This window comes from Phocoena phocoena, chromosome 1, assembly GCF_963924675.1.
Source record: "Phocoena phocoena chromosome 1, mPhoPho1.1, whole genome shotgun sequence".
NCBI classification, from domain to species: Eukaryota; Metazoa; Chordata; class Mammalia; order Artiodactyla; family Phocoenidae; genus Phocoena; species Phocoena phocoena.
Genome location: NC_089219.1, coordinates 29,757,384 through 29,780,221, shown reverse-complemented (window position 1 = coordinate 29,780,221; position 22,838 = coordinate 29,757,384). Strand labels below are relative to the sequence as shown.

Here is a 22,838-nt window from a genome sequence, read left to right as displayed (position 1 = left end):
GAGTCAGGGACCCAGTGCCCATGCCCCTCTGGCCCTGGGGCAGGGAGGCAGCATCTCTTCCCAACAGCCTGCTGTCCCCGTCTCCCCCCGGGTCCTCCACCTGAGTGTAGAGGGCACGTGGTCCTCTCCACTCCCAGCCTGGCTGCCTGCCGCCTCGCCTGTCTTGCGGGCAGAGAAGCGCCATACCTGCGTGCCAGAGAGGCACAGGTGTGCCCGCGCCACTCACACAGCGTACCACCTGCTGGAATCTTGGCGGAGGGTGGACTTGGGATGGTATCCACGGGAGAGGCAGTCTGTGGCATAATTAAGAGTGAGCAAAACACAAAACAAAACAATGTTTTCTTTCCTTTCTCTTTTCTACCACTTGCCCTAATTATTTTCCCACTTTAAAATTCTACATCAGGTCACTGAAACGTAAAAAAAAAAAAAAAAAAAAAATTCTACATCAACTTTAATTAAGCCGGCCTTGGGCAGGGAAGTCTGGCAAACTTGGAGAAGTTCACTTGTTTATTTTCTTACCCCTCAGTGATTGGATTTTCGCATTTCACTCTGTCTCTCGCTCTCTGAGGAGGGATGATGGCAGCTTCCTGCCCGCGGGGGGACAGGTGCAGACAGAACTGCTCGCCACAGCCTCCAAAGGGGTAATTCTCCAGAAAAATCTACCGTTGCCGGACTTACGCTCTACTTTTGTCCCACCTCCGCCTCTAACCCCTGCCTCTTACTACACCCTGTAAGGTCAGGGTGTGGGAGCAGGGCATCAAGCAGCTGAGAGCACTGGACTTGGAGTCAGAGCTCAGTCTGGCCACTTGTTTGTTGGGCACGGGTCATTCATTCATTCATTCATTCACTTGTTCATTCATCTGCTTTCTCTCACATTCATTCGCGCATTCACTTAGTCTCCCATCGTTCAGTTGCTCATCTACCTCCCCACCCCATCACTCTGAGCCCAGTACATCCCTGCTTCTGCCCCACCCCCAACCCCAGCAAGTTCTCTGTGGCAAGTTATTTGGTTCCTCTGAGCCCATTTCTTCATCTTTCGGTTGTTCCAAGGACAGAGAGATCATGTGACTGGAAGCCAGTGTGGCTTCTGGCTCGGTGTGGTAGCATCATGGAGCACCTCTAATATGACATCCATCAGTAGACCCTGGCTCTGGGGCTTTCTGGGCCCTGGTCTTTGCCAGCAAGTCAAATGCCCAGACCGTCTCCAGGGTCAGGTAGGTCAGCCGAAGGTTGCTGGATTTCATGATAAAGCGGATGATAGGAGAGCTGGGTGCTCTGAAGGGGCCGTGAAGCCCGGGTGGCTGACTGGGGAGCTCAGTGCCGTGCTGGGGTGCCCCGGGCCGTGCCATGAGGTTGGATGGTATCTGATGCTCACGCTGAAGGCTGAGGACGTGAGAAGCAGGCAGTGTCTGTCCAGTCTTGGGGGGGAGGCAGCGCATGAATGGCAGAGTTTGAGTGAGTGAGTGAGTGGATGAACGTGCGAGTCTTTGAGTGCGTGGGTGACTGAGCAAAGGGCTGAGTACATCGCTGGGCGAGTGGCCAACTGAGTGACTGATGGAAGGGTAGATGACTAAGTAAGCGAATGAATGAATGAGTGAGTGGGTAAGTGTGAGTCAACGAATGCGTGAGGGATGAATGAGCAAATGCGTGAGGGAATAGGTGAGCAGATAATTAAACAAAAGATTGAATAGACGGATGAGTGAGGGAAAGAGGAATTAGGTGGTTGAATGAATTAGGAACGACTGAATGAACGGATGAGAGGATGAATGGGTAAGGGACTGAGTAAATGGGTCAATAAAGAGCGAAAGACTGAGGGCATGACCCTATGAACGAATGAATGAACTAGTGTGGCTGCAGGTATGTCTAGTGAATGACCGAGGGATCCCATGGATAAATTAATCAGGAAATGACTGAATGACTCCAATGACGGAGCAAGTGACTCTCACCCCCACCCTTGGTACCGGGGCCCACAGACCCGGGGAAGTGATGGCTTCTCCTCCCCTCCCCCCGCAGCAGCAGAACCCCCTCGGCTTCCGAACCGTTGGAGACTGTTCCATTATGTAGAGATACAAACAGGATTGCCTTAGCATTTACTTCTCCACCAGAACTGCACCCAAACTATTGAAATGCAGATGTCAGGAAAATAACAGATCTCTGGTGGCTTGTCTACCTGTCCCCTTCACCGCTGAGAAATAACTCGCAGCGGCGGGTTAAGCTGACAATAAACACAGTAATTGACTTCAGTGGGAATGAACTTGCTTGACTATTGACAAAAATTTAAGGTGATGCAACCCTCACAGGGCTTGCTCGGGTGGCAGCCGGCCGCTGCTGTGCCTCTTCCTCCTTGGGACAGGGACGAGGGACACAGGCCCCAGGATGATGAAGGGGTTCCCATCCCTGGGTGAAGAGGCAGGTCCCGGTGTCCTGAGAAGGGCCAAGGCTTATTAGCTCTGTGGTTGGCATGGATGAACTTTGCTGAGGACAGGATGCTGTTAAGCGAAAAGTGGGTATGAGGAAGGCCTCTCCCGCCGCCCCCCCCCCACCTCCTGCTCAGGCAGGTGACAAAGATTAGGCAAAGGGCTGGCAGCTTCTTGTCCCGGCTGCCCTCCAGGGTGAGATGGGGGCAAGGTAGTTTCTCCCCCCATTCTCACCAGGGCCCTCTGAGGGCGCACTGGCACCGGGCTGCTGCGGAGCTGCCACTTAGGGGAGTGGCGAGAGCCCCCGCCAGCAGCCTGCCCGCCGCCGGGCAGTCTGAAGGGAGATGAAGGTAGGCAGGCTTCAGCAGAGGGCACTCAAGTCCTAGGAATCTGCACTCAGCAACCGTATGCCTGTGTTCGGTGCTTTCCTGGGGAAGCGGAGATCATGAATCTCGGTAACTCGAGCCCAGGGCCTCGTCACTCACCGTGATCGTGAGGGGATTGAGGGATGGAGTGGACCTGTCTAAACAAAACACACACACAGGGGACTCTTCCAAATGAGCCGGCTTGGCCATCACTGGGGGCCCCCTCCCACCGGGCAGAAGCAAGGGAGGAGCTTCGGGAGCGGCTGGGAGGGGGCCAGCAGCCTAGGGTTCCTTCCTCTCCCATCCCCACCTGTGAGCCGGTGGGAGACATGAATCTCGATGGCAGCGACTTGGGCCAGCTCAGCCGTTTTGGGGGGATGTTAATGAAATGCGGGAGAACTTGTCCTTGCAGACAGTGGCCCCTTTTATTTTGGAATGAAAAGCTTCATTAGTCTGAATGAGGTTGGGAGGCCTCATAAATCCGGCTCTGACTGCCTCGAGGGGGAGTGAGGAGAGGAGGCCTGGCTGGTGGGTAGACTTGTTTACCAACAACTCGAGAAGCCGGGATTGGCGGCTCCCAATCCCCGGAGATGCAGCTTGAGATCCTGCCAGCCCTGGTGGTGCCTGCTGGTGGCAAGGCAGCCCGGAGAGGTGCACGACGGCGGGGAGAGAGGTCTGCGGGTTCCTCCTCACGAGCTGGGGACAGCGGAGTTCCCCAGTTTGTTCTAGTAAAGGACACAAATCCTATTCCACCCTTAGCGTTTCTACAAGCAGCCAGAAGCCCCAGTGGGTCTCCAGCAGAGGTGATGAGGATCTTCTGCTAGAGCCTGTCCCCTGCTTAGCCCAGGTGGGATAGGACAAGGGTCAGGCCTGCAAGCTTAGGGTGCAGAGAGGCCGGCACGGGGACCGCAGCTCCCCACTCACAGGGCCTGGCAGTGATATAACTAGAGGGAGGAGGGAAGGAGTGAGGAGGAAGGAGGAAGGAAGGAAGGGAGGGAGGGAGGGAGAGGGAGGGGGAGGAGAAGCGTCACCCACTAGCTGTGTGACTTTGGACCTCTCAACCTCTCTGAGGCTCGGAGTCTTCAACTGTAAAATGTGAAAACCACCCAGATCCTATCACAGAGGGCTGTGAGATGGTTAGATGAAGGGATGCATATAAGGTGGTACATCATCTGGAACGCAGAAAACATGTACCAAGTACTAGTGGTCATTATTATCAGTGCTAATGTTTTTGTCGTAATGCCTCCCACCCTCCCCTGGCTGGGAGGGAGCAGGCTGCTGTCAGCTTGGGGAGACCTCTGTGTTACAGAGTGACTTGCAGCTAGGTCCAGAATAAGGTCCTGTCCTAGGCTGGGGGAAGCCGGCTTCCCTTTGACCCCGCCGGTTCCAGCTGGGCAGCCAGGTCTGCAGACCAGCCCCACTGCCTCTGCAGCTGGAGGCTTTTCCCAACACAGCCAACGTGGCAGCAGAGGAAAGCCTCCCTCCGCAGCGCTGGCTAATGTCCACCCACCGTGGGATGCGGCAGGAGCAGGGGCCCGCCGATGCTGTTTCCCTGGGGGTGCTGAGGGGGCTGCGGGTGACAGGGTCACACTCTCACGCCCTGGGACCCTCAGATTGGCCCTCTGCCTTCCTACATTCACTTCTCCGGCACCACTGTCTTTCTTGGCGTCTTTGGAGGCTGCCGCCCCTCCTCTTCTTGGTCCCCTCCCTTCATCTCTCTCTCCCACTGGCCTTTCCCAGGCTCTGGTCTGGGGTGCAGATCTGCCCATTGCCTGGAGTCACACCTCTACCCCTCTGCTTTTCAGCTTCCCCGCCACCCTGCCCCTCTCATGGCAAGAGGCTGCCTGCAGGATAACCCATACAGACCTAGCATCCAGGCTCTCTCCCCCTTACCCAGCCCCTAACCATCCTTGGGCATTGCTGGTGATGCCTTTTTAGCCTTTCATCCTTTGCCTTGAGTTCAGATCCTGCCAATTCCCTTTCCATTTCCCTATCAGGGCACTGGAATTTTCTTCCTTAGTGAACAGCCTGCACTTTTTGGTTCCTTGGAGCAACTAAACCAGCTGTGGAAGCTGATAAGTGATGGGGATGGAGCGTCTACTCTTGAACGGAGAGGCTCCTTCAGCTTTATGGAGGGGGGGGGGCGCGCTTCTGCTCCCTCCTCCTGCACTTCCTCCTGGCCAGTGTCCACTGGGGCCCGTTACTCTCTATCAAGAGGTGGCAGCTGCTGCTTCCCTGGCTCTGGTCTGCATGTCCTTCCCTCTGGTCCCCCGGGCAACATTTTTCAGTGGCTGCTTGGGAAACCAACCACTCCTGCTTGAGGATGAGGAAGGCCCAAAGTCTGGCAAAAAAAAAAAATGGTAGCCTCCATTTGCTGGCAGATCTTTGGGGGGTGCCCTCAAGAGCACCTCTTTCCCTTTTTGAGAGGAGATCCTTGGGAATCTCCCCTCTTGCTCCTTCCACAGCCACAGTCACCCCCATTTCAGGTGGGAGGGAGTCCCTCCGCAATCGGCAGGATTGGCCGTGCTGCAATATTCACACCCCCACACAAAGCCATAGTCTCCTGTGCCTGCACAGGGAGGGAAAGAAAAGACCGGGACATGAACAGGCCACACAGAGGCCGACTCATGGTCTATTTGTAAGAAAATTAAAGATTTGCCTTTCAGATGTTTGGGACCATGCTTTTACCAGACAGCTGGCAAATGGGAGAGATTGGAATGATGGAATAGATCAAATTATTTAAATGAGAAAAATAAATTCACACACAGCCTAGCCGCTGCCAGGTGACAGATCCGTTTATTTATCTACTGTATCGGCACCACTCTGTCTCTGTCAAAAAGGTCATTAAACTCGTCTAACTGTGTATTTCGCTGCCTCCTGTTCCAGACTCACTCCACAGCCCTTCCCTTCCCTCGACACCCAGCGCCACTTGAAAAAAAAATTTATTATTGCTAATAAACAAGTTTTTTTTTTAACCCTTTCTATTTTGCTCCCCCACGGGTCCTGCTCCACCCCACGGAAAATTACAGTTTCTCTTTATTCTTTCTCAGGAGAAATGGGGGAGGGGGCCAGCCCCTCCTGCAGAGTTGAAGAAGAGGGACGGGAAGTACCAGCGTGCATCTCAGCCGCCCCTCTGCATCTAAGGATTTAGCCATCTTCCTGCCAAGCCCCTATAGTTGTGGTGCATGGTCCAGTCCTGCTTTCCACAGCAGAGGGTCTGGCCTGGGCTCTCCAACCCCTACCAGCTCCTGCAGCTCCCCTAGCCCAGCGTGGACAATCCGCTTTGAATTCCGTCTCCCCTGAGTCCCAGCCCTAACTCTAACTCTGCTTCCACGAGGGATGGGGTTAGGGAGGGAAACCGGTTCCTGGGTCAGTCTCCGGCCGCCGCCGTCCAGCCGGCGACGGCTGCGTGAGAGCTGGAAGGCGAGACTCCGCAGACGGCAGGCTCCAGGTTCCTCCGCTCCCTGCGGGCGCGACTCTTCCAGCTTGTCCGGCCGCTAGGCTGCCGCCGTCTCCCAGCTCGCGGTGCCAGCTCTCGTGCTCCACGCCCGGCTCCCAGGCTCCGTGCCCTCGCAGTCGAAGGGACTGGGGGCGGCAGGGCGGATGCGGACGTCTGGGAAGCGAGGAGAGTCCTCGTTATCCGGCCGTCTCCCCAAACCGGGTCCCGGGTCCCCTTCCCCGCCCAGGTGTGAGCTCGCGGGTGTACGCCTCGGCGGGTGTGAGTGTGAAATGTGTGTGCGCGGGGGAGTGTGCGGAGGGAGCGCGGGCGGCGGGCGGCGCGGGAGGCGGGAGGCAGGGCGCGGGGGAGGGGGCTGGGAGGGAGAGTGTGCGCGCGTGCAACTCCACTCCGGGGCTTTGTGCGAGCCCGGGCGATAGCATCCGCGGCGGCTGGAGGAGGAGCGGCCGGAGACGCGTGCAGCCCGCCCGCCAGCGCCCGGCAGCCAGGGCAGGTGGGAGCCCGCGCGCGAGCCGAGCCGACGCAAGCCGCAGCCGAGTCCGAAAGGAGCCCGAGCGGAGCCCAGGAGCCTCTCTCGCGGGGGGCCCGTGGGCGGCAGCCGGGCTGGGTGGGCGCCGGCGGGGCGGCCCCCCAGTAAGATGTGCGCGGCGCCGCGGGGCGCCCCCCACTCGCAGCGGCGCTCAGGAGCCGGGCTGCTGGGCCAGGCGGCGCCTCGGGGGCTGCTGCGCTCCCGCGCCTAAAGCTGCCGCCCCAGGGAGCCCGCCACGGCCGCGCCCCGGGCACGCTCGGCGGCGCCCAACGATGACCGCTCCCTGGCGGCGCCTCCGGAGTCTGGTTTGGGAATACTGGGCCGGGCTCCTCGTGTGCGCCTTCTGGATCCCGGACTCGCGCGGGATGCCCCACGTCATCCGGATCGGTAAGGGCTCCCCGGAGCCGGGGGTCTCCGTGCGCCCGGGCGGGGGCGGGAACGGGGGGCCACTGTACGCGATCCCAAGAGATTTCCCACCCTCTCTCCGCGCTGCCGGGGCCGGGTGACCACCAGCTCGTCCCGGTGAGGACAAAGTTCCAAAGCCGGGGTCATGGGCCTTACTTATTGGAGAGGAGGCAGCCGGGGTGCGGCGGGCGAGGGGCCCTTGGCGCGCTTCTGGGAGGCCAGAGCTGGCAGAGTGTAGCGAAGCGTTCCGGTCCCAGCCCGAGTCGGCGGGCGCATTTCCCGGCCATTGCCAGCAGGACCGGCCGCAGACCGAGTTCTGGGACCCGGCTTCTCCGCGAAGCGGCAACCCTGGGGAAGGCGCCAACTTCTCTTCCTTCCTCGTTCCCCGAGGGCCCCTCGCCCCCACCTGGGGCAGGGCTCGAGCGGCCGCGGCGGGGACGCAGGATCCGGCTTCGCATGACAAGGGCGGCCGGTCTTCTCTCCCGGTGGCTGCCCTCGGCCTCGGTGGCCCCCGTTCAGACCCGTGGCGCGGGGCAGGGGAGGGGCGGCCCCCGCCGGTCGCTCCAGCCATCCGTCGCGGCCGAGGCCTCTCCTCCGCCTGGGGCAGCGCAGGCAGGGGGAAGGGAACGACGGAGCCCACCCAGCACAGCTAGGAAAGGCGACGAGAGGGATGCGAGTGGATTTTAAAGTTAGCCGAAATCCCTCCGCAACTGGCGGCGGCCGGCGGGGCTGCGTGCGGCGTTCTGGGGCTCTGGCGTCCCCGCGTCTCTTCTCGCCAGAGTCTCTTACTCGGGTTTTTAACTTTGTTGAGGCATCCTGTAGGCAGCGCTCCGGGCTGTACGGGATGCCTCCGAGTGTTCCAGGCCCGAGACCGCCAGGGCTGGGCCCGGCCTGGCCACGCGGGAGCCTCCGCCACGCAGGCCCTGCGCCCGCCACCAGGCCGGAGACCTGGGCCGCCTGGGTTCGCGAGGCGCCACCACCAGCATCTGGCACAAGGAGGCCAGAGCTCTGCTGAGCCAGGGCCACCTTCCTCCCCTGTGGCTCTAATCTAGGCTCGGACTCGGCTGCCAGCACCGTGGGGGGGTGTAGGGAGCCAGTGTCGAGCTTGGTTTCTCTACTTGAGGTTTTCCTAGGAGGAGTCAGAAATCTGTCTCTCTCCTGGATTCCAGATCCTCTTGAACTGGACATCTGGACGAGGGTAGAGCGCAGTCCTCAGCTCTGCCCACAATGGGGTCTTTCCCTTTATGCCAAGGACCCTGGCAGGCAGACATTGGAGGCAGAGGAATCCAGGCACCCGACTCTGGGGACAGCCCTCGCGACCAGGCTTAACCCTTTGCAGCCCAGTCTGCTCCCGGCAAGACAAAAATATCTCTTCCATCTCTGCACCTTTGCCTGCCCCAGCGCCCAGTTTGGTCACCATTCCAGGAGCAGGCAGCCCCCTAGTAGTGGGCCAGTTCTTTCTTTATTCCCTGCTTCTTTCCCTCTGTTTTTTTTGTGGGCCTGCATGGTAGGGTGCCCTTGAGAGAAAAGAGGGGGACCCAAAAGGTGCTATGCACGCAGCCCATGCATTGCAGGTCCCTCTTCCGTGGTCCTCCCTCCACAGGGGTGGGGTGGGCATGATCCTGCCCAGTGTGAGGGGTGGCAGTCTTTGGGGGCCCAGGAAGAGAAGGAGCAGGTGAGGGAAGCCCCGGAAGGCTGAGCTGAGGAGGGGCAGGATGATGTATCCTCACCCGCTCCGTCTTACTGTGAAACTGACTTGCACTGGAGGACTCCTCACTGCCCTGAGGGGAAGCCCGAAGCCTGCCCGCCCTTTCTTGGGTTCACCGTGTAATAATGCGATTAAGGATGGCAAAGCCCTCCTCTCTTCTAATCTTCTTCGTATTAAGCCCCAGGATTAATTAGCGTGTTGGCCCAAGCCATTTATATCCAAGAGCCCTGCCCCATTTGATTCCCAGCCCGAGGACTGGGGTGTTGGGCCGATGCCGAATGTGACTGCCGGAGCTGTGCCAGATTGGATGGAGGATGGGAAGGCTCTGAGGCCCCTGGGCTTCTCTTGAGCTTCCTGGGGAGCTGAACTTCTGTCCTTCTGAGCACAGGCTGGAGTCTCAGCTGGAGCCAGGGGCTACAGTGGACGTGGCACAGAGAGAGACACACACACAGAGAATCTCATGCTGAAACCCAAACATAGCATCTTGGCTGGGCCTGATGCCATCTCCCTTTTTCTCTCTCTCCCCACCCCTGGGATCTCAGGGCTCTGGCTAGGGCCGCAGGAATTGAGGCCTTGGAAATTGGGCTCCGGCGTGTGCTGGGTGCTTCTGGTTCCCAAGACTGGTGCCTGAGCTGGCTGCGCTGACAGCCGAATCCTTGCCCAGCAGGCAGGCGTCGCCTAGCACCAGCCTGGGAGAGGGGTTTCCTGCAGGTGTGCAAGGGGCTCTCTGGGCCGGGGAGCAGCGTACCCACTCCCTCTCTTTGTGCCTTTTTTTGGGGACTGAAATTTCCTCTTAGACAAGGAGATGGATAGCTCAGCAGTGTGACAGAGTGTTCAAACAATCCGTCTTGAATAGATGAATTGCATTGCTCTGTCTTTTTGTAATTGTGTCTATCAGAGGGAGAGGTCAAGGCATTGATTGCTTGGATGGTTTGCAAGTAACAAAGGAGAGTAAGGAAGAGAGCGAGGGAGAGAGAGTAATTGGATTGTAGTCTGCAGGAAAGAAATGATCATTGATTATTTTATATGAATATGTGGAAGATGTATTCTGCGTGTGGTTATCAAGTGTTGCCTATTGAAGGTTTTCAAGGCATATTGTTCAACATTTTATTATTATTATCATCGTTATTATTGTTCAGATGGATCCTCGTCTTAACTCACAGAAAGCAGCTTAATGCATGGGTCCTCTCAATGCTTCAGTGGCCTCATGTGGGGACCTGGATTTCCTGGTTACGTGACCTAGAAGCTGAAGTGGAGGGGTCCTGGGCTGGGAGCCAGGAGGCCTGGGTTTTCTGCTCTGCCTTCCACCAGTTTCCTGAGCCATCTTGGTCAAATCACACTCTCCCACCAACCCGGAGCCTCAGTTTTCCCATCTGTAAACTATTGAGTTGGCCGTGATGGCTGGGGATATTCTGTTGTTTCAAAGTTTCCTTTAGTGCAGGCTGGTGGGGACTGTCAGTGCCATAGTAGGTTTCACGGCTAGATCATCCCTCGTGTTACATACATACTGTAGGATAGAGGGCCAGCCTGGAATTTGAAAAGGGAGACAGACAGTGGGGCGGTAGCTGGGGAGCTTGAGTGGACGATGGTGATCTCTAGCCAGCGGGGGGGGTGGGGGGGTGGTCGGGGGGGGGTGAGGTTCCGAGCCAAACGGCTGCAGAGACATAAAGCAGGTGTGTGTGGAGCGGTGGGAGGTGGGAGGGAAAGGCTGGCTCAGCACCGGCCCCTCCGAGCATCTACAGACAGAGCAAGAGAGTTTCGAGGCTCTGAGCCTGAGCTGGGGGCAGGGGTGGAGGAGAGGGTTGGCGTGGGGTAGCGGGTACTGCAGTCTGTCCCAGGGACATGAGGTCCCCTCACCCAGAGTTCCCAAGTCAGCCCTGTCTGCATCTCCTGCGATCAGTTCATCCAAATGGTCCCGAACATTCGTCTCCTGAGTTTGGGAGCTGCTATGCGTAAAACAATGAGAAATTTCTCACAGCGACTGGTGATGCGCTGAAACGTCCGGCCGTGTTGAGCAGACAGGCGCTGAATGAAGATCAATAGGGTTTTCCCCCCGGAAGCAAATAGCTTCAGACAAGACCTGGGAGTGGCCCGAGGGGCCTTAAAAAGCACTAACTTGAGGAATTTCTGCCTCCACTTTCTAGCCCAGCTGCTCCTGTCAGCCCGGGCTTCCCTGCTTCTCGAGCTGGAGTTTCATTTCTTCTTGATGCCTGCCTCGCACTGCACTAAGCAGTCTTTTGACGTCAGGATGGTCTGGGGTTTTTAGAGGTGGTTGATGCGGGGTGAGCCAGCACAGCGCCCCGACCAGGCCCTTCCAAGGTCACTCGCATCCCCCTGCTGCTGGCATGACGGTTGACTTCAGAAGTCCAGCCCACTGTGCTCTTTCAAAAGGGCTCTGAGGGGCAGCTCTTCATCCCACCCTTCAAAACGCAAGGCTGCTCGGCTGCCTTTACGACCCTTCGTGGGGCCTGTGAGCCTCCCTGTCAGTGCCATTGTAGGTTTCACAGCTAGATGAGTCCCCACCTTCCCACAGGCCCCGTGTCCCTGCCCCAGGAAACAGCCACCTCCGTGGGGAGGGGGGAGGCGCAGGTGCCCTATGGGTACAAGAACAACCCCATCCTCGGGGGTGGGGGCGTGCAAGGTCATATGCAGAGGAGGCTCAGGGCTGCTCTTTTAGGGGTTGTGCTCCACCACTGGGACTGTTTCGGATCTGCTGAGGCCAGGCTTCATCCAGGCTGTCGCACTCAGCTGCCCCAGCCTCTGCCTCCTGCTGCTTCCGCCTGTGCCCTGCCTTGCTTGTCAGGACCCTCCAGAGGGAACCAAGAGAGCTGATGTTCCCCCTCGGCTGGGCAGCAGCAGAGAGGAGCCCTGGGCTCCCCAGGCCCTGCCTGGCAGCAGAGAGGACTGAAACTCCAGGAGCAGGGCCCTTCCTCTGGTTTGTCCTCCCGGGGAGCTTTGGATGGACAGGTGGGCCAGGGGCGGGCCTGGTGCAGACAGGCCTTGGACTTGTTGGCTGGAAGAGCTCTTCTCGCAGGTGCTGATTCCCCAGCAGCAGCGCCAGGGGGCAGTGTGCCTGTGCTGAGGTGGCCGTGTGCCTGTGCTGAGGTGGCCATGCGTCTCCTGCCTGGGACCCCACCTGGGTCTGGAGCGAAATCAAAATAGGAAAGCAACACACAACCGCAATGCAATGGCCCTGGTTTATTGAGCACTTACTAGCTGCCAGGGACTGTGCTTTTCAAACAGTGACTGGTACTGTGACTAGTACGTGCTCGAGACATGTAGCTGTCGCATTATTTTTTTTTCTCACCATCTGGTTTAGCCTTCACAAACACCCTGCAGACATTATCCTCATTTTGCAGATGAGGAAACTAAGCTTGGTGAGGTCACTTGCCCAGGATCACGTGGCCAGTGAGTGGCGGATGCAGGATAAGAATTCCCGCCGGCCTGAACCCAGATCCTGTGCTTTTAACTGTCTGTGTAGTCGGAAGATGGGAAGCACAGATATTCATATGCGCTGAGTGCAACGCCCCCTCCCCCCATGATTCTGGGCGCTGAGTGCGGCCTCAGAGGCCTGGGCTGTATGGGCTTTGCAACATTTAACCCTACCAGTGCCGGTTTTCAGCGTCAGACTCTCCTTGCTGATGGACCAAGTGGTAGTTATGCTTCCTGTAGAGGAAAGTTATGGATGGTCTTTCCCACCCCTCCCACATGTGCAACACACAACCGTACACTGACTACACCCCACCTTGTCCGGGCGTCTGGACTCTGCCTAACACTTTTTTTTTTTTTTTTTTGTGGTATGCGGGCCTCTCACTGTTGTGGCCTCTCCCGTTGCGGAGCACAGGCTCCGGACGCGCAGGCTCAGCGGCCATGGCTCACGGGCCCAGTTGCTCCGCGGCATGCGGGATCCTCCCGGACCGGGGCACGAACCCGTGTCCCCTGCATCGGCAGGCGGACTCTCAACCACTGCGCCACCAGGGAAGCCCTCTGTCTAACACTTTAATCTGACCCCGAAATAAAGGTTGGACTCTCCCTTGACTGTGTTCAGTCCACCCACAGGAATCCCTCTACTCTGGAAACTCCAGCCTACATGTCACCCTGGCAGCCACAGGCTGTCCTCAAAGACATCATCAGAGTGTTGAGGAAATCCCAGGGCCCTGTGTCTGTGTCTCCCTTCATCCTCTTCAGCTAGTGGCCTGGCCAGAGAAGGTGGCCAGCAAATTAGTTCTTGTCCTCCCTTCCTTCCCAATCCCATCTTCCCTCCAACATCCTTTCCAGGCTACCTACCCTTCTACACCTTGTTCCTTCTTCCAGGGGACATGGGGAGGCTGGGTTATGGTGGCTGCAGGGACTGACCTGTTCTCGAAGTGGGGAAACTGCACTGCTCAGAGTGCCCACAGAAGTGACCGATTCGGAACAGGCACGATCGGAGGGGTCATGTTATTTTCCAGGGCCTCAGTTTCCCCATCTGTAAAATGGGGATGAGAATTCCTGCCTCATGGAGTCAAATAGATGGGATGTCATTTCAAAAAAGCTTAAATGCTGTTCAAATACCAACATGTCTTCTTGTTTTTGTTGGAGGAGAAGAGTCTGACTCCAGCACAGGGCGGGACTGGGGTGAGGTGAGGGAGGCGGCCGGGGAGCAGGATTTAAGGAGGCGGTCAAGTGGTGACCCTGCTCTTGCATGACTGAACGTGACAGTGAGCACCTCCTTAAATTTTGTGCCCCAGGTGCCTCACTGGCCTGTACCTATTAGCACCTGTGTTTGTTCTGAAGTCCCTGTTTTCTTCTGCTTCTCTTTGTGCTCCAGACACCAAATCCTAATTGAGCGTGATTGAGAGAGGGGAGAAGACTGGATTGAGGGCAAGGGCACTAGGTTTGAGGACAACAGGTCATTCTGATTTTGCTTTTGTTTCCCTTCAGCCACATTTTATAGCTGCTGGGCCCCTGAGCGCTCGGCCCCCACCTTACCTTGCTTTATTTCCTTCAGAATTACCGGCAGGGTCCACACTACCTCAGTGCCAGCCAGGCTCTCCCCTCCCCACAAAGCTCGGGTTCCCACGTTCCTCTCTTTGCTTCCTTTGACCTTTGTACTTTGTTCACTAATGCTCACTGGCCTTGGCTGTAGCTATACTTGTGGGTATGTGCAGGGCTTTCTCTAGTAAAGAAGTTTTTGGAGTCAAAAAATAATATTTCATTGATTCTAAGATTGACTCTTCGCCCCACATTTTCACATCTCCGAAATCAGTCTGTGTCTGACGTGTCAAGTCCGAGTTTACTCGCAGGATTTTTTCTTTCTTGGCACCTTAAAACATGATGATGGTATGTCTCGGGTTTGATGGGATGTGGTGGATCTGAGTTTGAGTGGGAGTCTAACGTGCTAGCTGTGTGACCTTGGGCAAGTCACTTCACCTTTGAGCCTCCATTTCCTCATCCACAAGGAAGAAATATTAATATTGGGTTAAACCATATTCAGCTACGGTTTATAGGTCAAACCATATTTGACCTATAAAAATTTCATATGGTTGAACCTTATAGGGTCTTCACGGGGTTGGTGTGAGGATTAAAGGAGGTAAAGTATATAAAGCTCTTTGCACAGTGTCTGATAATAAATGTTAGGAGGAAAAGGATTCCCCAACAGTGGAGGCTGTGTCTCCGCCATCAGACTCTGAGCTCTGAGGCTATCTGCTTCTTATACACCGTCTGCCTTGTGCCAACCTTGTGATCAGTACCCCATGCAGCTCAGTACATGGTATTTGCCCATTTCTGACATACCCATATGCCCAGCAGTGGGATGGATGTCTCCGGCAGCCTGTGACACTTACCTGCCACAGTTACCTGCTCCTTGCTAGGGAGCAAGAGGGGTGCTCTTCTGAGGATGCTCCTATATGTCCAGAAGCTCCCAGACTCCTCCTGGCCTGTTATTTATCACACACCTGAAGCCCACGGGGTTTTGGTCCTTCCCTACATTTGCAGCGTTTTAACTGAAATGTGTTTTGCACGTATGCAGAGCTGGGAAGACCCTGGTTATGGGATGCTCTTGAGGGATTGGTCCAGGGAGTCCTGATCAGTCCTCTTGGATGTGGAGTCCAAGCTTGCTTCCGGAGCAAGCCAGTGCAGAGAGGGTCTGCAGCTGGAGGCTGGGCCCCAGGGGATAGACACTGCTGGCTCTGCTGGGAGACACCAGGTAATGAGGCCACAAAAGCGGGGGAGGAGAGAGTCCCCATGGTGATGTTAACAGATTGGAGATAATGAGATGGAGTGATATCTGGGGGGGAGTGGCAGCTTCCACTTCAAATCGTTTGGTGCTGTGCTGAATGGTGGTTAAGGAAGGCAGAGGGAAAAAGAGGAGGGAGACGGAGCTAAGATTCCAGTTTGTGTGAAGAGGGTTCCAATCCATAGGAGACAATTAAGTGTCGTGCTATTAAAGGGACTGATGCAGACAGGCTGCGATGGAAGGGGGTTTATAGAGTTCTCGGAACCACTGCAGGGATGAGCTCTTTAAATATAGGAACGAGAGAGACTTCTGCAAAGCCTTCCTGCATCTGCTTTGCAGAACTGAAATATGCTATTCCAAAAAGCCTGCCCAATTGGGCGGAAAAGCAGAAGCAGGGAGCCAAGGCCTTCCCAGGGCTCCAGGCATCACATTTCCTGTCTGTGGTGAAGAATCACAGAATCCACGCTGAAAAGAACCCGGGGGGTCAGTCTAGGCCTCTGCTTCTCCAACATTAACATGCATCAGAATCACCTGGAGCGCTCAGTAAAATACAGACTGCTGGGTCCCACGCCCCCAGAGCTTCTGATTCAGTGCGTCTGGGTGAGGCCTGAGAATTTTCATTTTAATAGGTTCCCAGATAATGCTGATGCCGCTTATCTGAGGACTACACTTTAAGTACCACTGTTCTAAGTCACTGGAGGACCCCCCCCTGCCCCCCCGTAGGTGGATACCTCGTCTCTGCTTCAATACCACCCGTAACAGGAAACTCACCGCTTTTCAACCGTGCTGCGTTCTTTGTTGCAAATGTATGGGCCCACTGCAATCTTTGTTGCAAACCTCCCCCTAAAATTGGTTTTCCTGCAGTTCTGGGGAAGGCAATAGGACTTGGACGTTGAGAGTATTGGTTCTGAAATCCATCTGTCTTGAGTTTGAGCTCTCATTCCTTCCTTCCAGGCTGTGTCACTTTGGGCAAGTCACCTAACTTCTCTAAGCCTGGATTTCCTCACCTGTAAAATGGGGATCTTCATGGGATCATTGTGAGAATTAACATGACTGGCCCCAAGGAAGTTCTGAATACATTTTAGCAATCTAACTTGTGGATAAGCTCACAGGTTCTGGAATCCAACAGCCTGAGCTTGAGGACTGCCTCCATCATTTCCCACCTGTGTGATCTTGGGCAAATTATTTAATCTCTAATAATAATAATAATAATAATACCTGCCTTACGGGGTTTTTATAAGGATTAAATGAGTTAATGCACATAATGTGTTTAGACTACAGCCATGGTAAGCGCTCACTAAATGTTATCCATTGCTCTTAATATTATGCTTATGCCGCCCCCTGATTCTGGTTTGGATTTGCACCCGGTCCCACAGTGCAACCCTACAGAGATGGAAAGGCATTTCTCCGGACTAAAGATAACGAATTCTTTCAGCATGGTGTCCAGAGCTAACCACAGTCCTGCTTATGTATTAAAAACAGTAAACTCATCCTCTCCTCACATCTCAGCATTGGTGTCTACTTAACACCCCCAGATTATTTCAGACTTTTCTGCAGCCGTTTCACTCTGTTGATTTATACTGGGCCGGTGGTCTCATGAGATCACAAGGTCTTTTACACAGGCACCGCTGCCGATCTGTCATTTCTCTCATCCTGTCTTTGGCAGTTGATCTTTCGAGGCTGAAGGCAAGACCTGTCATTTACCCCTGGAAAATCCTATCATCGAACCTTCAGGCAGCTTTTCTGGCTCTTTGTTTCTGGACCACCAAAGCCTGTTCCCATCTATCCATCCTTGGGAGGTGGGCATGGATTTCACCCTCTTCTTCCGCCTCGGCCTGCTCCAGGGGTCTGTGATAGAGAAGTAAGTGGTTATTGGCCTGTAGTATGGTTGAGGTTGGGAACCACAGTTGTGGACAGTGGAGTTTTGTGGCTTCCTTTCTGTTGTCTGGCATGCTTCGTGCCATCTGAGCCTGGGATGAGCATGCCTTCCCTCACTTCAGCCATCCCTGCCATCAACACATTAGGCAGGAAATGACCAATGTCAGAGTCCGTTGGCTTATTCAGTGGTCTTAGATCCACTACCCTACACTCTAACCAGCTTTGAAATCCCACTGGGTTCCTCGTGCTTTCAGGCCCTTTATGACCTGCCGTGCTTGGCATCTCTAGACTCGTGCACTGTCCCTCCTTGCCTCACACACACTCTCTACTCCTCTGTACCAAACATCCAAGTCCCCAGAAAGCACTGTGCCTTCCCTCACACTTGGCCTCTTCTCTTGCTGTTCTTTCTGGCTGACTTCTAGTTATCCTTCAGGTCTCAGCAAACATGTACTTTCCTCCAGGAAGCCTTTCTTGACTCCCACCTCCTTCTGTTGAGTCACCACAGCACCCTGAACTTCCTTTGTCATAGCGCTTACCGAATTGTAATTCTTGGTTTCCTTAGAGAGAAGCTCTCTTAGAGACAAGCGTGGACCACAGCTGTCTTATTCACCACTTTCCCAATGCATCTCGCATCGTGTGTGGCACACAGTAGGTGGTTAATGACTACGTGTTGAATCAGTGAATGCCTTGATACATCCAGTCATTTGAATATAAGTCCACCTAACCTTCTCATCCAGCGCAACACTTTCCATATTGTCAACAAGGATTTCATGAAAGACATTGTTAGATTCTTCTGTGAAGTCGGTGTCCTAACGCTGTCCATGGTGGTGTTCTGCTCCATCGGTTCAGCACCTTCTATGCCAAGACCTCTCCCGTGAGGTCTGCTGGGCACAGCTGGAGTGTTTAGGGGAGTGGGCCTTTCTTTCTCAGGCCTAGAACTCGTCTTTATATCCATCGTCTGGTTCATATCATGAAGATTCTCTTCTCGAGAGAGGCACAAGCTGTCGACTTCAAGAAGAGGCAAAAGAAAAGACCATGATCCTCCTGTCTTTTCTGACGTCTTCCCTCTCTCCTTCCCATTTGCCCCTCAGCATCTCTGCTGCTCCCTCTGGGAACTGAACCATGGAAGAGAACTTCCGCGGTTCCGTCCTCAACAGACGGGTCACTCAATTAGCTTCCAGGCAGAACTGTAGCTGTGCCACTTGCGCTACCACCAGCCACAGGTCAGGCTTCTCCTTTTCCTGTTTACATCACATCACTGGATCCTGCCGGGATGTGTAGACAACAGGCTTACATGACAGGTTTGTGTCAAGTGAGGTGCTGACAGTTAACCTGGAGAGTCAGGCTGTATAGACAGTCAGCCTGGGCCATTTAACCCTGGGAGCATAAACGCCATCCACAGTGGGTTTAGCGAGTGTGAACGTGTGCGTGTGTGTGTGTGTTTGTGTACTTGTAAGGGACGACCAATGGAAGGGTTGCTTCTCAGGCACAAGCTTCCCAAAGTGGGGCTCAACAGCCTTTCTTTATCCCAAGCCTGATGAGTGACTACAGTCACTTTACTTTGGATCAGTGGGGAAACTGAGGGCTTAAGTGATGGTCCCAATTCCCGGTTGACTGGGCTGACCTGTCTACAGAATTCGTGTAGCTGAGAGTGAGGGTGGGACAGGTTTGCAGGGGAGCACCGAGCTTCCCCTGCTGAGACTAGGACCTCCTCTTTCTTGCTTCTCTCCCCAAGGAAACAGGTGACACATTGTGAGCAGAAAGAGCCTGTTGCCTACATGGCCATTTTTCCTGCCCAGTTTAATAGAGGTGACAGCCGTCTATTTTACTTGTCTCGTAACATCGAATCAGTAAATAAAATATGGGTGAACTCTCAGGTTTAGTTATGGCTGGTCCATGGGGAGAGTTGAACAGAGAGATTGGATCCCTGGCTTCTTACAAGAGAAGCTGAGCCTCGTCTCTTCCTCTGGATCCAGAAAATCTTCGTGCTGGAGGAGGCCAGGCAAACTCATCCTGTTTGACAGTCTCTGAGTCCGTGGAAGAACCAGAACACAAGTGGAGGCACTCCGAATGTCAGAACTACAGGAGTACAGTACCCGCCCCACTCTTTTCTCTCACAGGTTGGGAGACTGAGGGATGAAAAGGGGAAGTGACTTGTGCCACATCCCTTGGTGAGCCATGGAAAAATCAGATGAAAACATGGGTCCCTGACCCACCCCCAGTCTATTAAGAAAATCGCATCCACTTTCCTATTACACACACACAAATCTGCACACATTTGAAGCCTTAAATTTGCAGTCTTAAGAGACTAGATTTTTCAGTGTGGCAAAACAGACCTACAAAACCTCTATTTCACATTGAGGGAGAGATACAAATCACATTCCTATGTGTTTATAAAAGCTCGTAGATAATGATAATACCCTGTGTAGTCCTGGGAGCGGCAGGGAAATTAAGGTCCACCGCAACCTCTGCGTTCAGCACCACGGAGAGCAGCCAGGCCCTGGGGTAGTGAGTGGGCGCCACCTGCATGCTGCTTCTTACAGTAGAGGCGATGTGGTTATTGTAAGGTCTTGCTAAACAGGCATTCTTTTTCCAAATGCTATTCCTCTAGGACTTTGCTGTTCGTAAACCAGACTGAGGTGTCGAACAGGTACACAGTAGGCTAGTAAGAACGATTATTTGTGGTCATTCAAATCGAGTAGCTCACAGTAAAAGAAAATGGAGTAAATGGATAGAATTTTCTCCTTTTTTTTCCCTCCCACATAATTGTTCTCAAACCTTTGGTGCCTTGTATGGCTTGTCTGCTAGGGAACAGTAGCAGACGACAAAATGAGTGAACATTCCACCGTCAAATATCACACCTGATACCAAGCATCTTTGCTCAGCTTGTCAGCACCGTCTTTCACATTGCATTTGGTAAGTAGGCTTATGTTATGTATTTTTATCCCGCTAAATGTGATTTCTTAAAAGTATTTTGTGTGTTATTATTTCCTGAATCGTGGAGCCGTGCATACCTATAATAGAGCCATATTTTCTGCTAGTAAATAAAATTACTCCTCGTTCAGGTGATGGGAATTAAATGTGTCACAGCTTTGTGGCATTCCCCGAAGAACCCCAGCAGAAACAGGTGCCCCACCACCTGGATGTGTCTGAGAAGCCTTGTGATCGGGCTGCGTGTTGACAAAGGTCTCTCCCAGCCAGGAAAGTCACGCCATGAGCGACCTCAGCATACCTCAGAGAAAGGGGGAGTTGTGTCCATCACTGGGGTACTGAGAGTGGCTGAAACACCCGGACTTGAAGCCCAGGGCATAGGAGGCTGAGAGCGTTAGAAAGATAGAGTCTGATGAATTGGCATTGGCCTCTGAACAAGGAGGGAGCCTTAGGTAAATGGGCTCCCAGGATTTAAGGAGGCAAGATGACACGTTGAAGTCATACTGCAGATAGAAAGATCTGGACTGGGCAGGAAAGACGTGGGCTATGGTATGTACAGAGTAAGGCTACTCCGGGGACCCTGGATCGAGACATCTTAGTGAGAGGGGATGGGGGTTTTTGCTGCTCCTGCTTGGATTCTTAGAATCAGAAAAATCTGCTTTGGAAATGTGGCTATTTTTATGCTGCTTGTAATTTAGTGTTTATTTCCTGTCGTTTTCACATGCTCTTTGGGCTGACTCATTGATTCACCAAACATTTCTGGATCGCCCGCTCTTGTGCAGAGTACACAGGGCAGGGGATTGCGGGGGTCTGGGGGGATGGCTTAGCATCTCTGGACCTGGTGGCATCTGAATGGCCTCATGGTAGGTCCAAATAGGTGACCTTAAGTGATAGCCATGGTTCCTTGAACAGTTAGGTTCATATAGTTCAGGCTAGAGCCCTGCACTTAGATCTTCCTTGTTCTCCTGTGTTCTGGGGAGGAGTACTGAGGCTCAGAGAAGACAAGAGACAAGGTAAAGATCACACAGTAGAGCCAGCTGGGAAGCCACGTCTCTTCCCTTTCACCCTTCAGTCCTGCCCTTGCTCCTAAATCATTTCATCATTTATATTGTTCTGAGAGTTTTTTCACCCCTGAGCTGTCAAACCCCATCCTCAAACCCCACCCAAGGTTCATTTTGGCCAGTTCTCGGTCTCTTGGTAGAAGCGACTTAACTTTCCTAGATAGCGTGGGTACATGTGTAAGTAGGAAGGAAAAGGTTAACAGGGCTTAGTATCCAATTTTTCATGTTTCCAAAGGATACGATTCTGTCTCCTTGGTGAGAAAGTTCTTCTTTCTGGCTAATTCAGAGTCTTCCTGCTGCTGTGTAAAGCCATCTCATCCATGATGTGACATTGGCCATTCATGGGGTTTGGGAGGAAACATCTACAGAGTAAGATAATTGGGAGCTAGTAGCTTCAGGGGCTTTTTTTCCCTGGGGCTGTAGCAAAGAAGCTCTCAGACAATTAAGCTGAAATGACTGCACTTTCCCTCACACGGGTTTGGACAGATTTATAATATCTTCCTTTTTAAAAAATTCGGATTTTTTTTCATGGAGACAATGATTTATGGAATAATCAATTTCTTTATCTACCTAATCCATGGGCGTGATCTATCAGTGTAGGCATCAATTTCTCCCAGAGGCTGGGGGGAGTGGACAGCCTTTGAGCCTGAGTCATCCAGCAGAAGGCAGTTTTTTCCGGGAGCTAATGTGATCCCAGATCTGGATCTGAGGCCTGTAGTAAGGAAGGGGTGGAGCTCCTGCAGCCTCACTCTTTGAGCAAAGATGCTAATTCTTTCTCCTCATCAGTCTTAGCCCCACCCAAAGAGGAGTAAGGTGTAGTATGTGCTGTTCCCATCATACAGGTATGGAGACTGAGTGTCAGAGAGGATGCTCAAAGACCAGAGGTTGGAGACGTGAAGTCAGGAGGGGTTATCTCTCAATCTTTGAGGACTGCGGCATAGAAGAGGGGGCAAACCTGATCCTATAGGTCCCAGGAGAGAATTGAGGCCAGTTGGGTTATGGTCCAAGAAGGCAGAATTTGGTTCAACGCCAGCTGTCTTGTAGTCAGTGATCTCTGAAGATTAAGTGAGATACCTTGGGCATAGTGAAGTTTTCTTGCTATGGGAGATGTTCAAGAACAGATTGGCCTGGGATGTTTCAGAGGGGCTCTGAATTCCTTTCACTATATGAAATTCTAGGTATCCTCAACTGTGCAGTTAGAGGTGCTATAACAATTCGGGCTTTCTGAGTTCCCTAAAAGACCAGGACTGTGCCTGCTCTGGGTTACATAAACTCCATTAAGGCTGAGCTCAGAATGGTGGTTGCAAAGAATAGTCTTAAAGTCAGACCCTTCCCTGCATGTCTTCTACAGCAGTTCATCCCTTGGCCGTACCCTTGGGTCAGAAAGGAACCTGGTGGCTGCAGCCAGCTCCAGGGAGGGCCCATCAACGTTTATGAGCAGTATAATGCCAAATACACTGGCATGCCCGATGTCACTTAATTTGCACGTCTCTCTGACGTAGGGATGGTGACCATCTTTTGCAGTTGTAGAAACTGATGTCTGAGGGAGATGGATGGTTCGAAGTCACACAGCTGGTCGAGGTAGAGTTTTGTCCTCTGGTTCACACGTGCAGTTGGTCGTTCTCACACGTGCAGTGAGCCTTTTCTGGGCACATGCTGTATTCCAGCCCTCTGTGAGCCGCCAGGACTGCAGGGTGAGCAAGACATATGTGATCCTGGCCTCATGGAGCTTGCAATGTAGCGAAAGACAGACATCAGAGAGTCATTACGAAGGTATCACCTCACACCAGTTAGAATGGGCATCATTAGAAAATCTACAGACAACAAATGCTGGTGAGGTTGTGGAGAAAAGGGAACCCTCTTGCACTGT

At 53.8% G+C, this 22,838-nt stretch overlaps 1 protein-coding gene across 1 annotated transcript in view; it reads left to right on the top strand.

Annotated features, from left to right (window-relative positions):
* The first annotated feature begins 7,040 nt into the window (after positions 1–7,040).
* GRIK3 (glutamate ionotropic receptor kainate type subunit 3) overlaps positions 7,041–22,838 on the top strand; it is a 231,828-nt gene continuing 216,030 nt past the window's right edge. The window contains exon 1 of the mRNA XM_065888235.1: positions 7,041–7,155. Coding sequence (XP_065744307.1) covers positions 7,041–7,155 — 115 coding nt within the window. The remainder of the gene's footprint in view (positions 7,156–22,838) is intronic.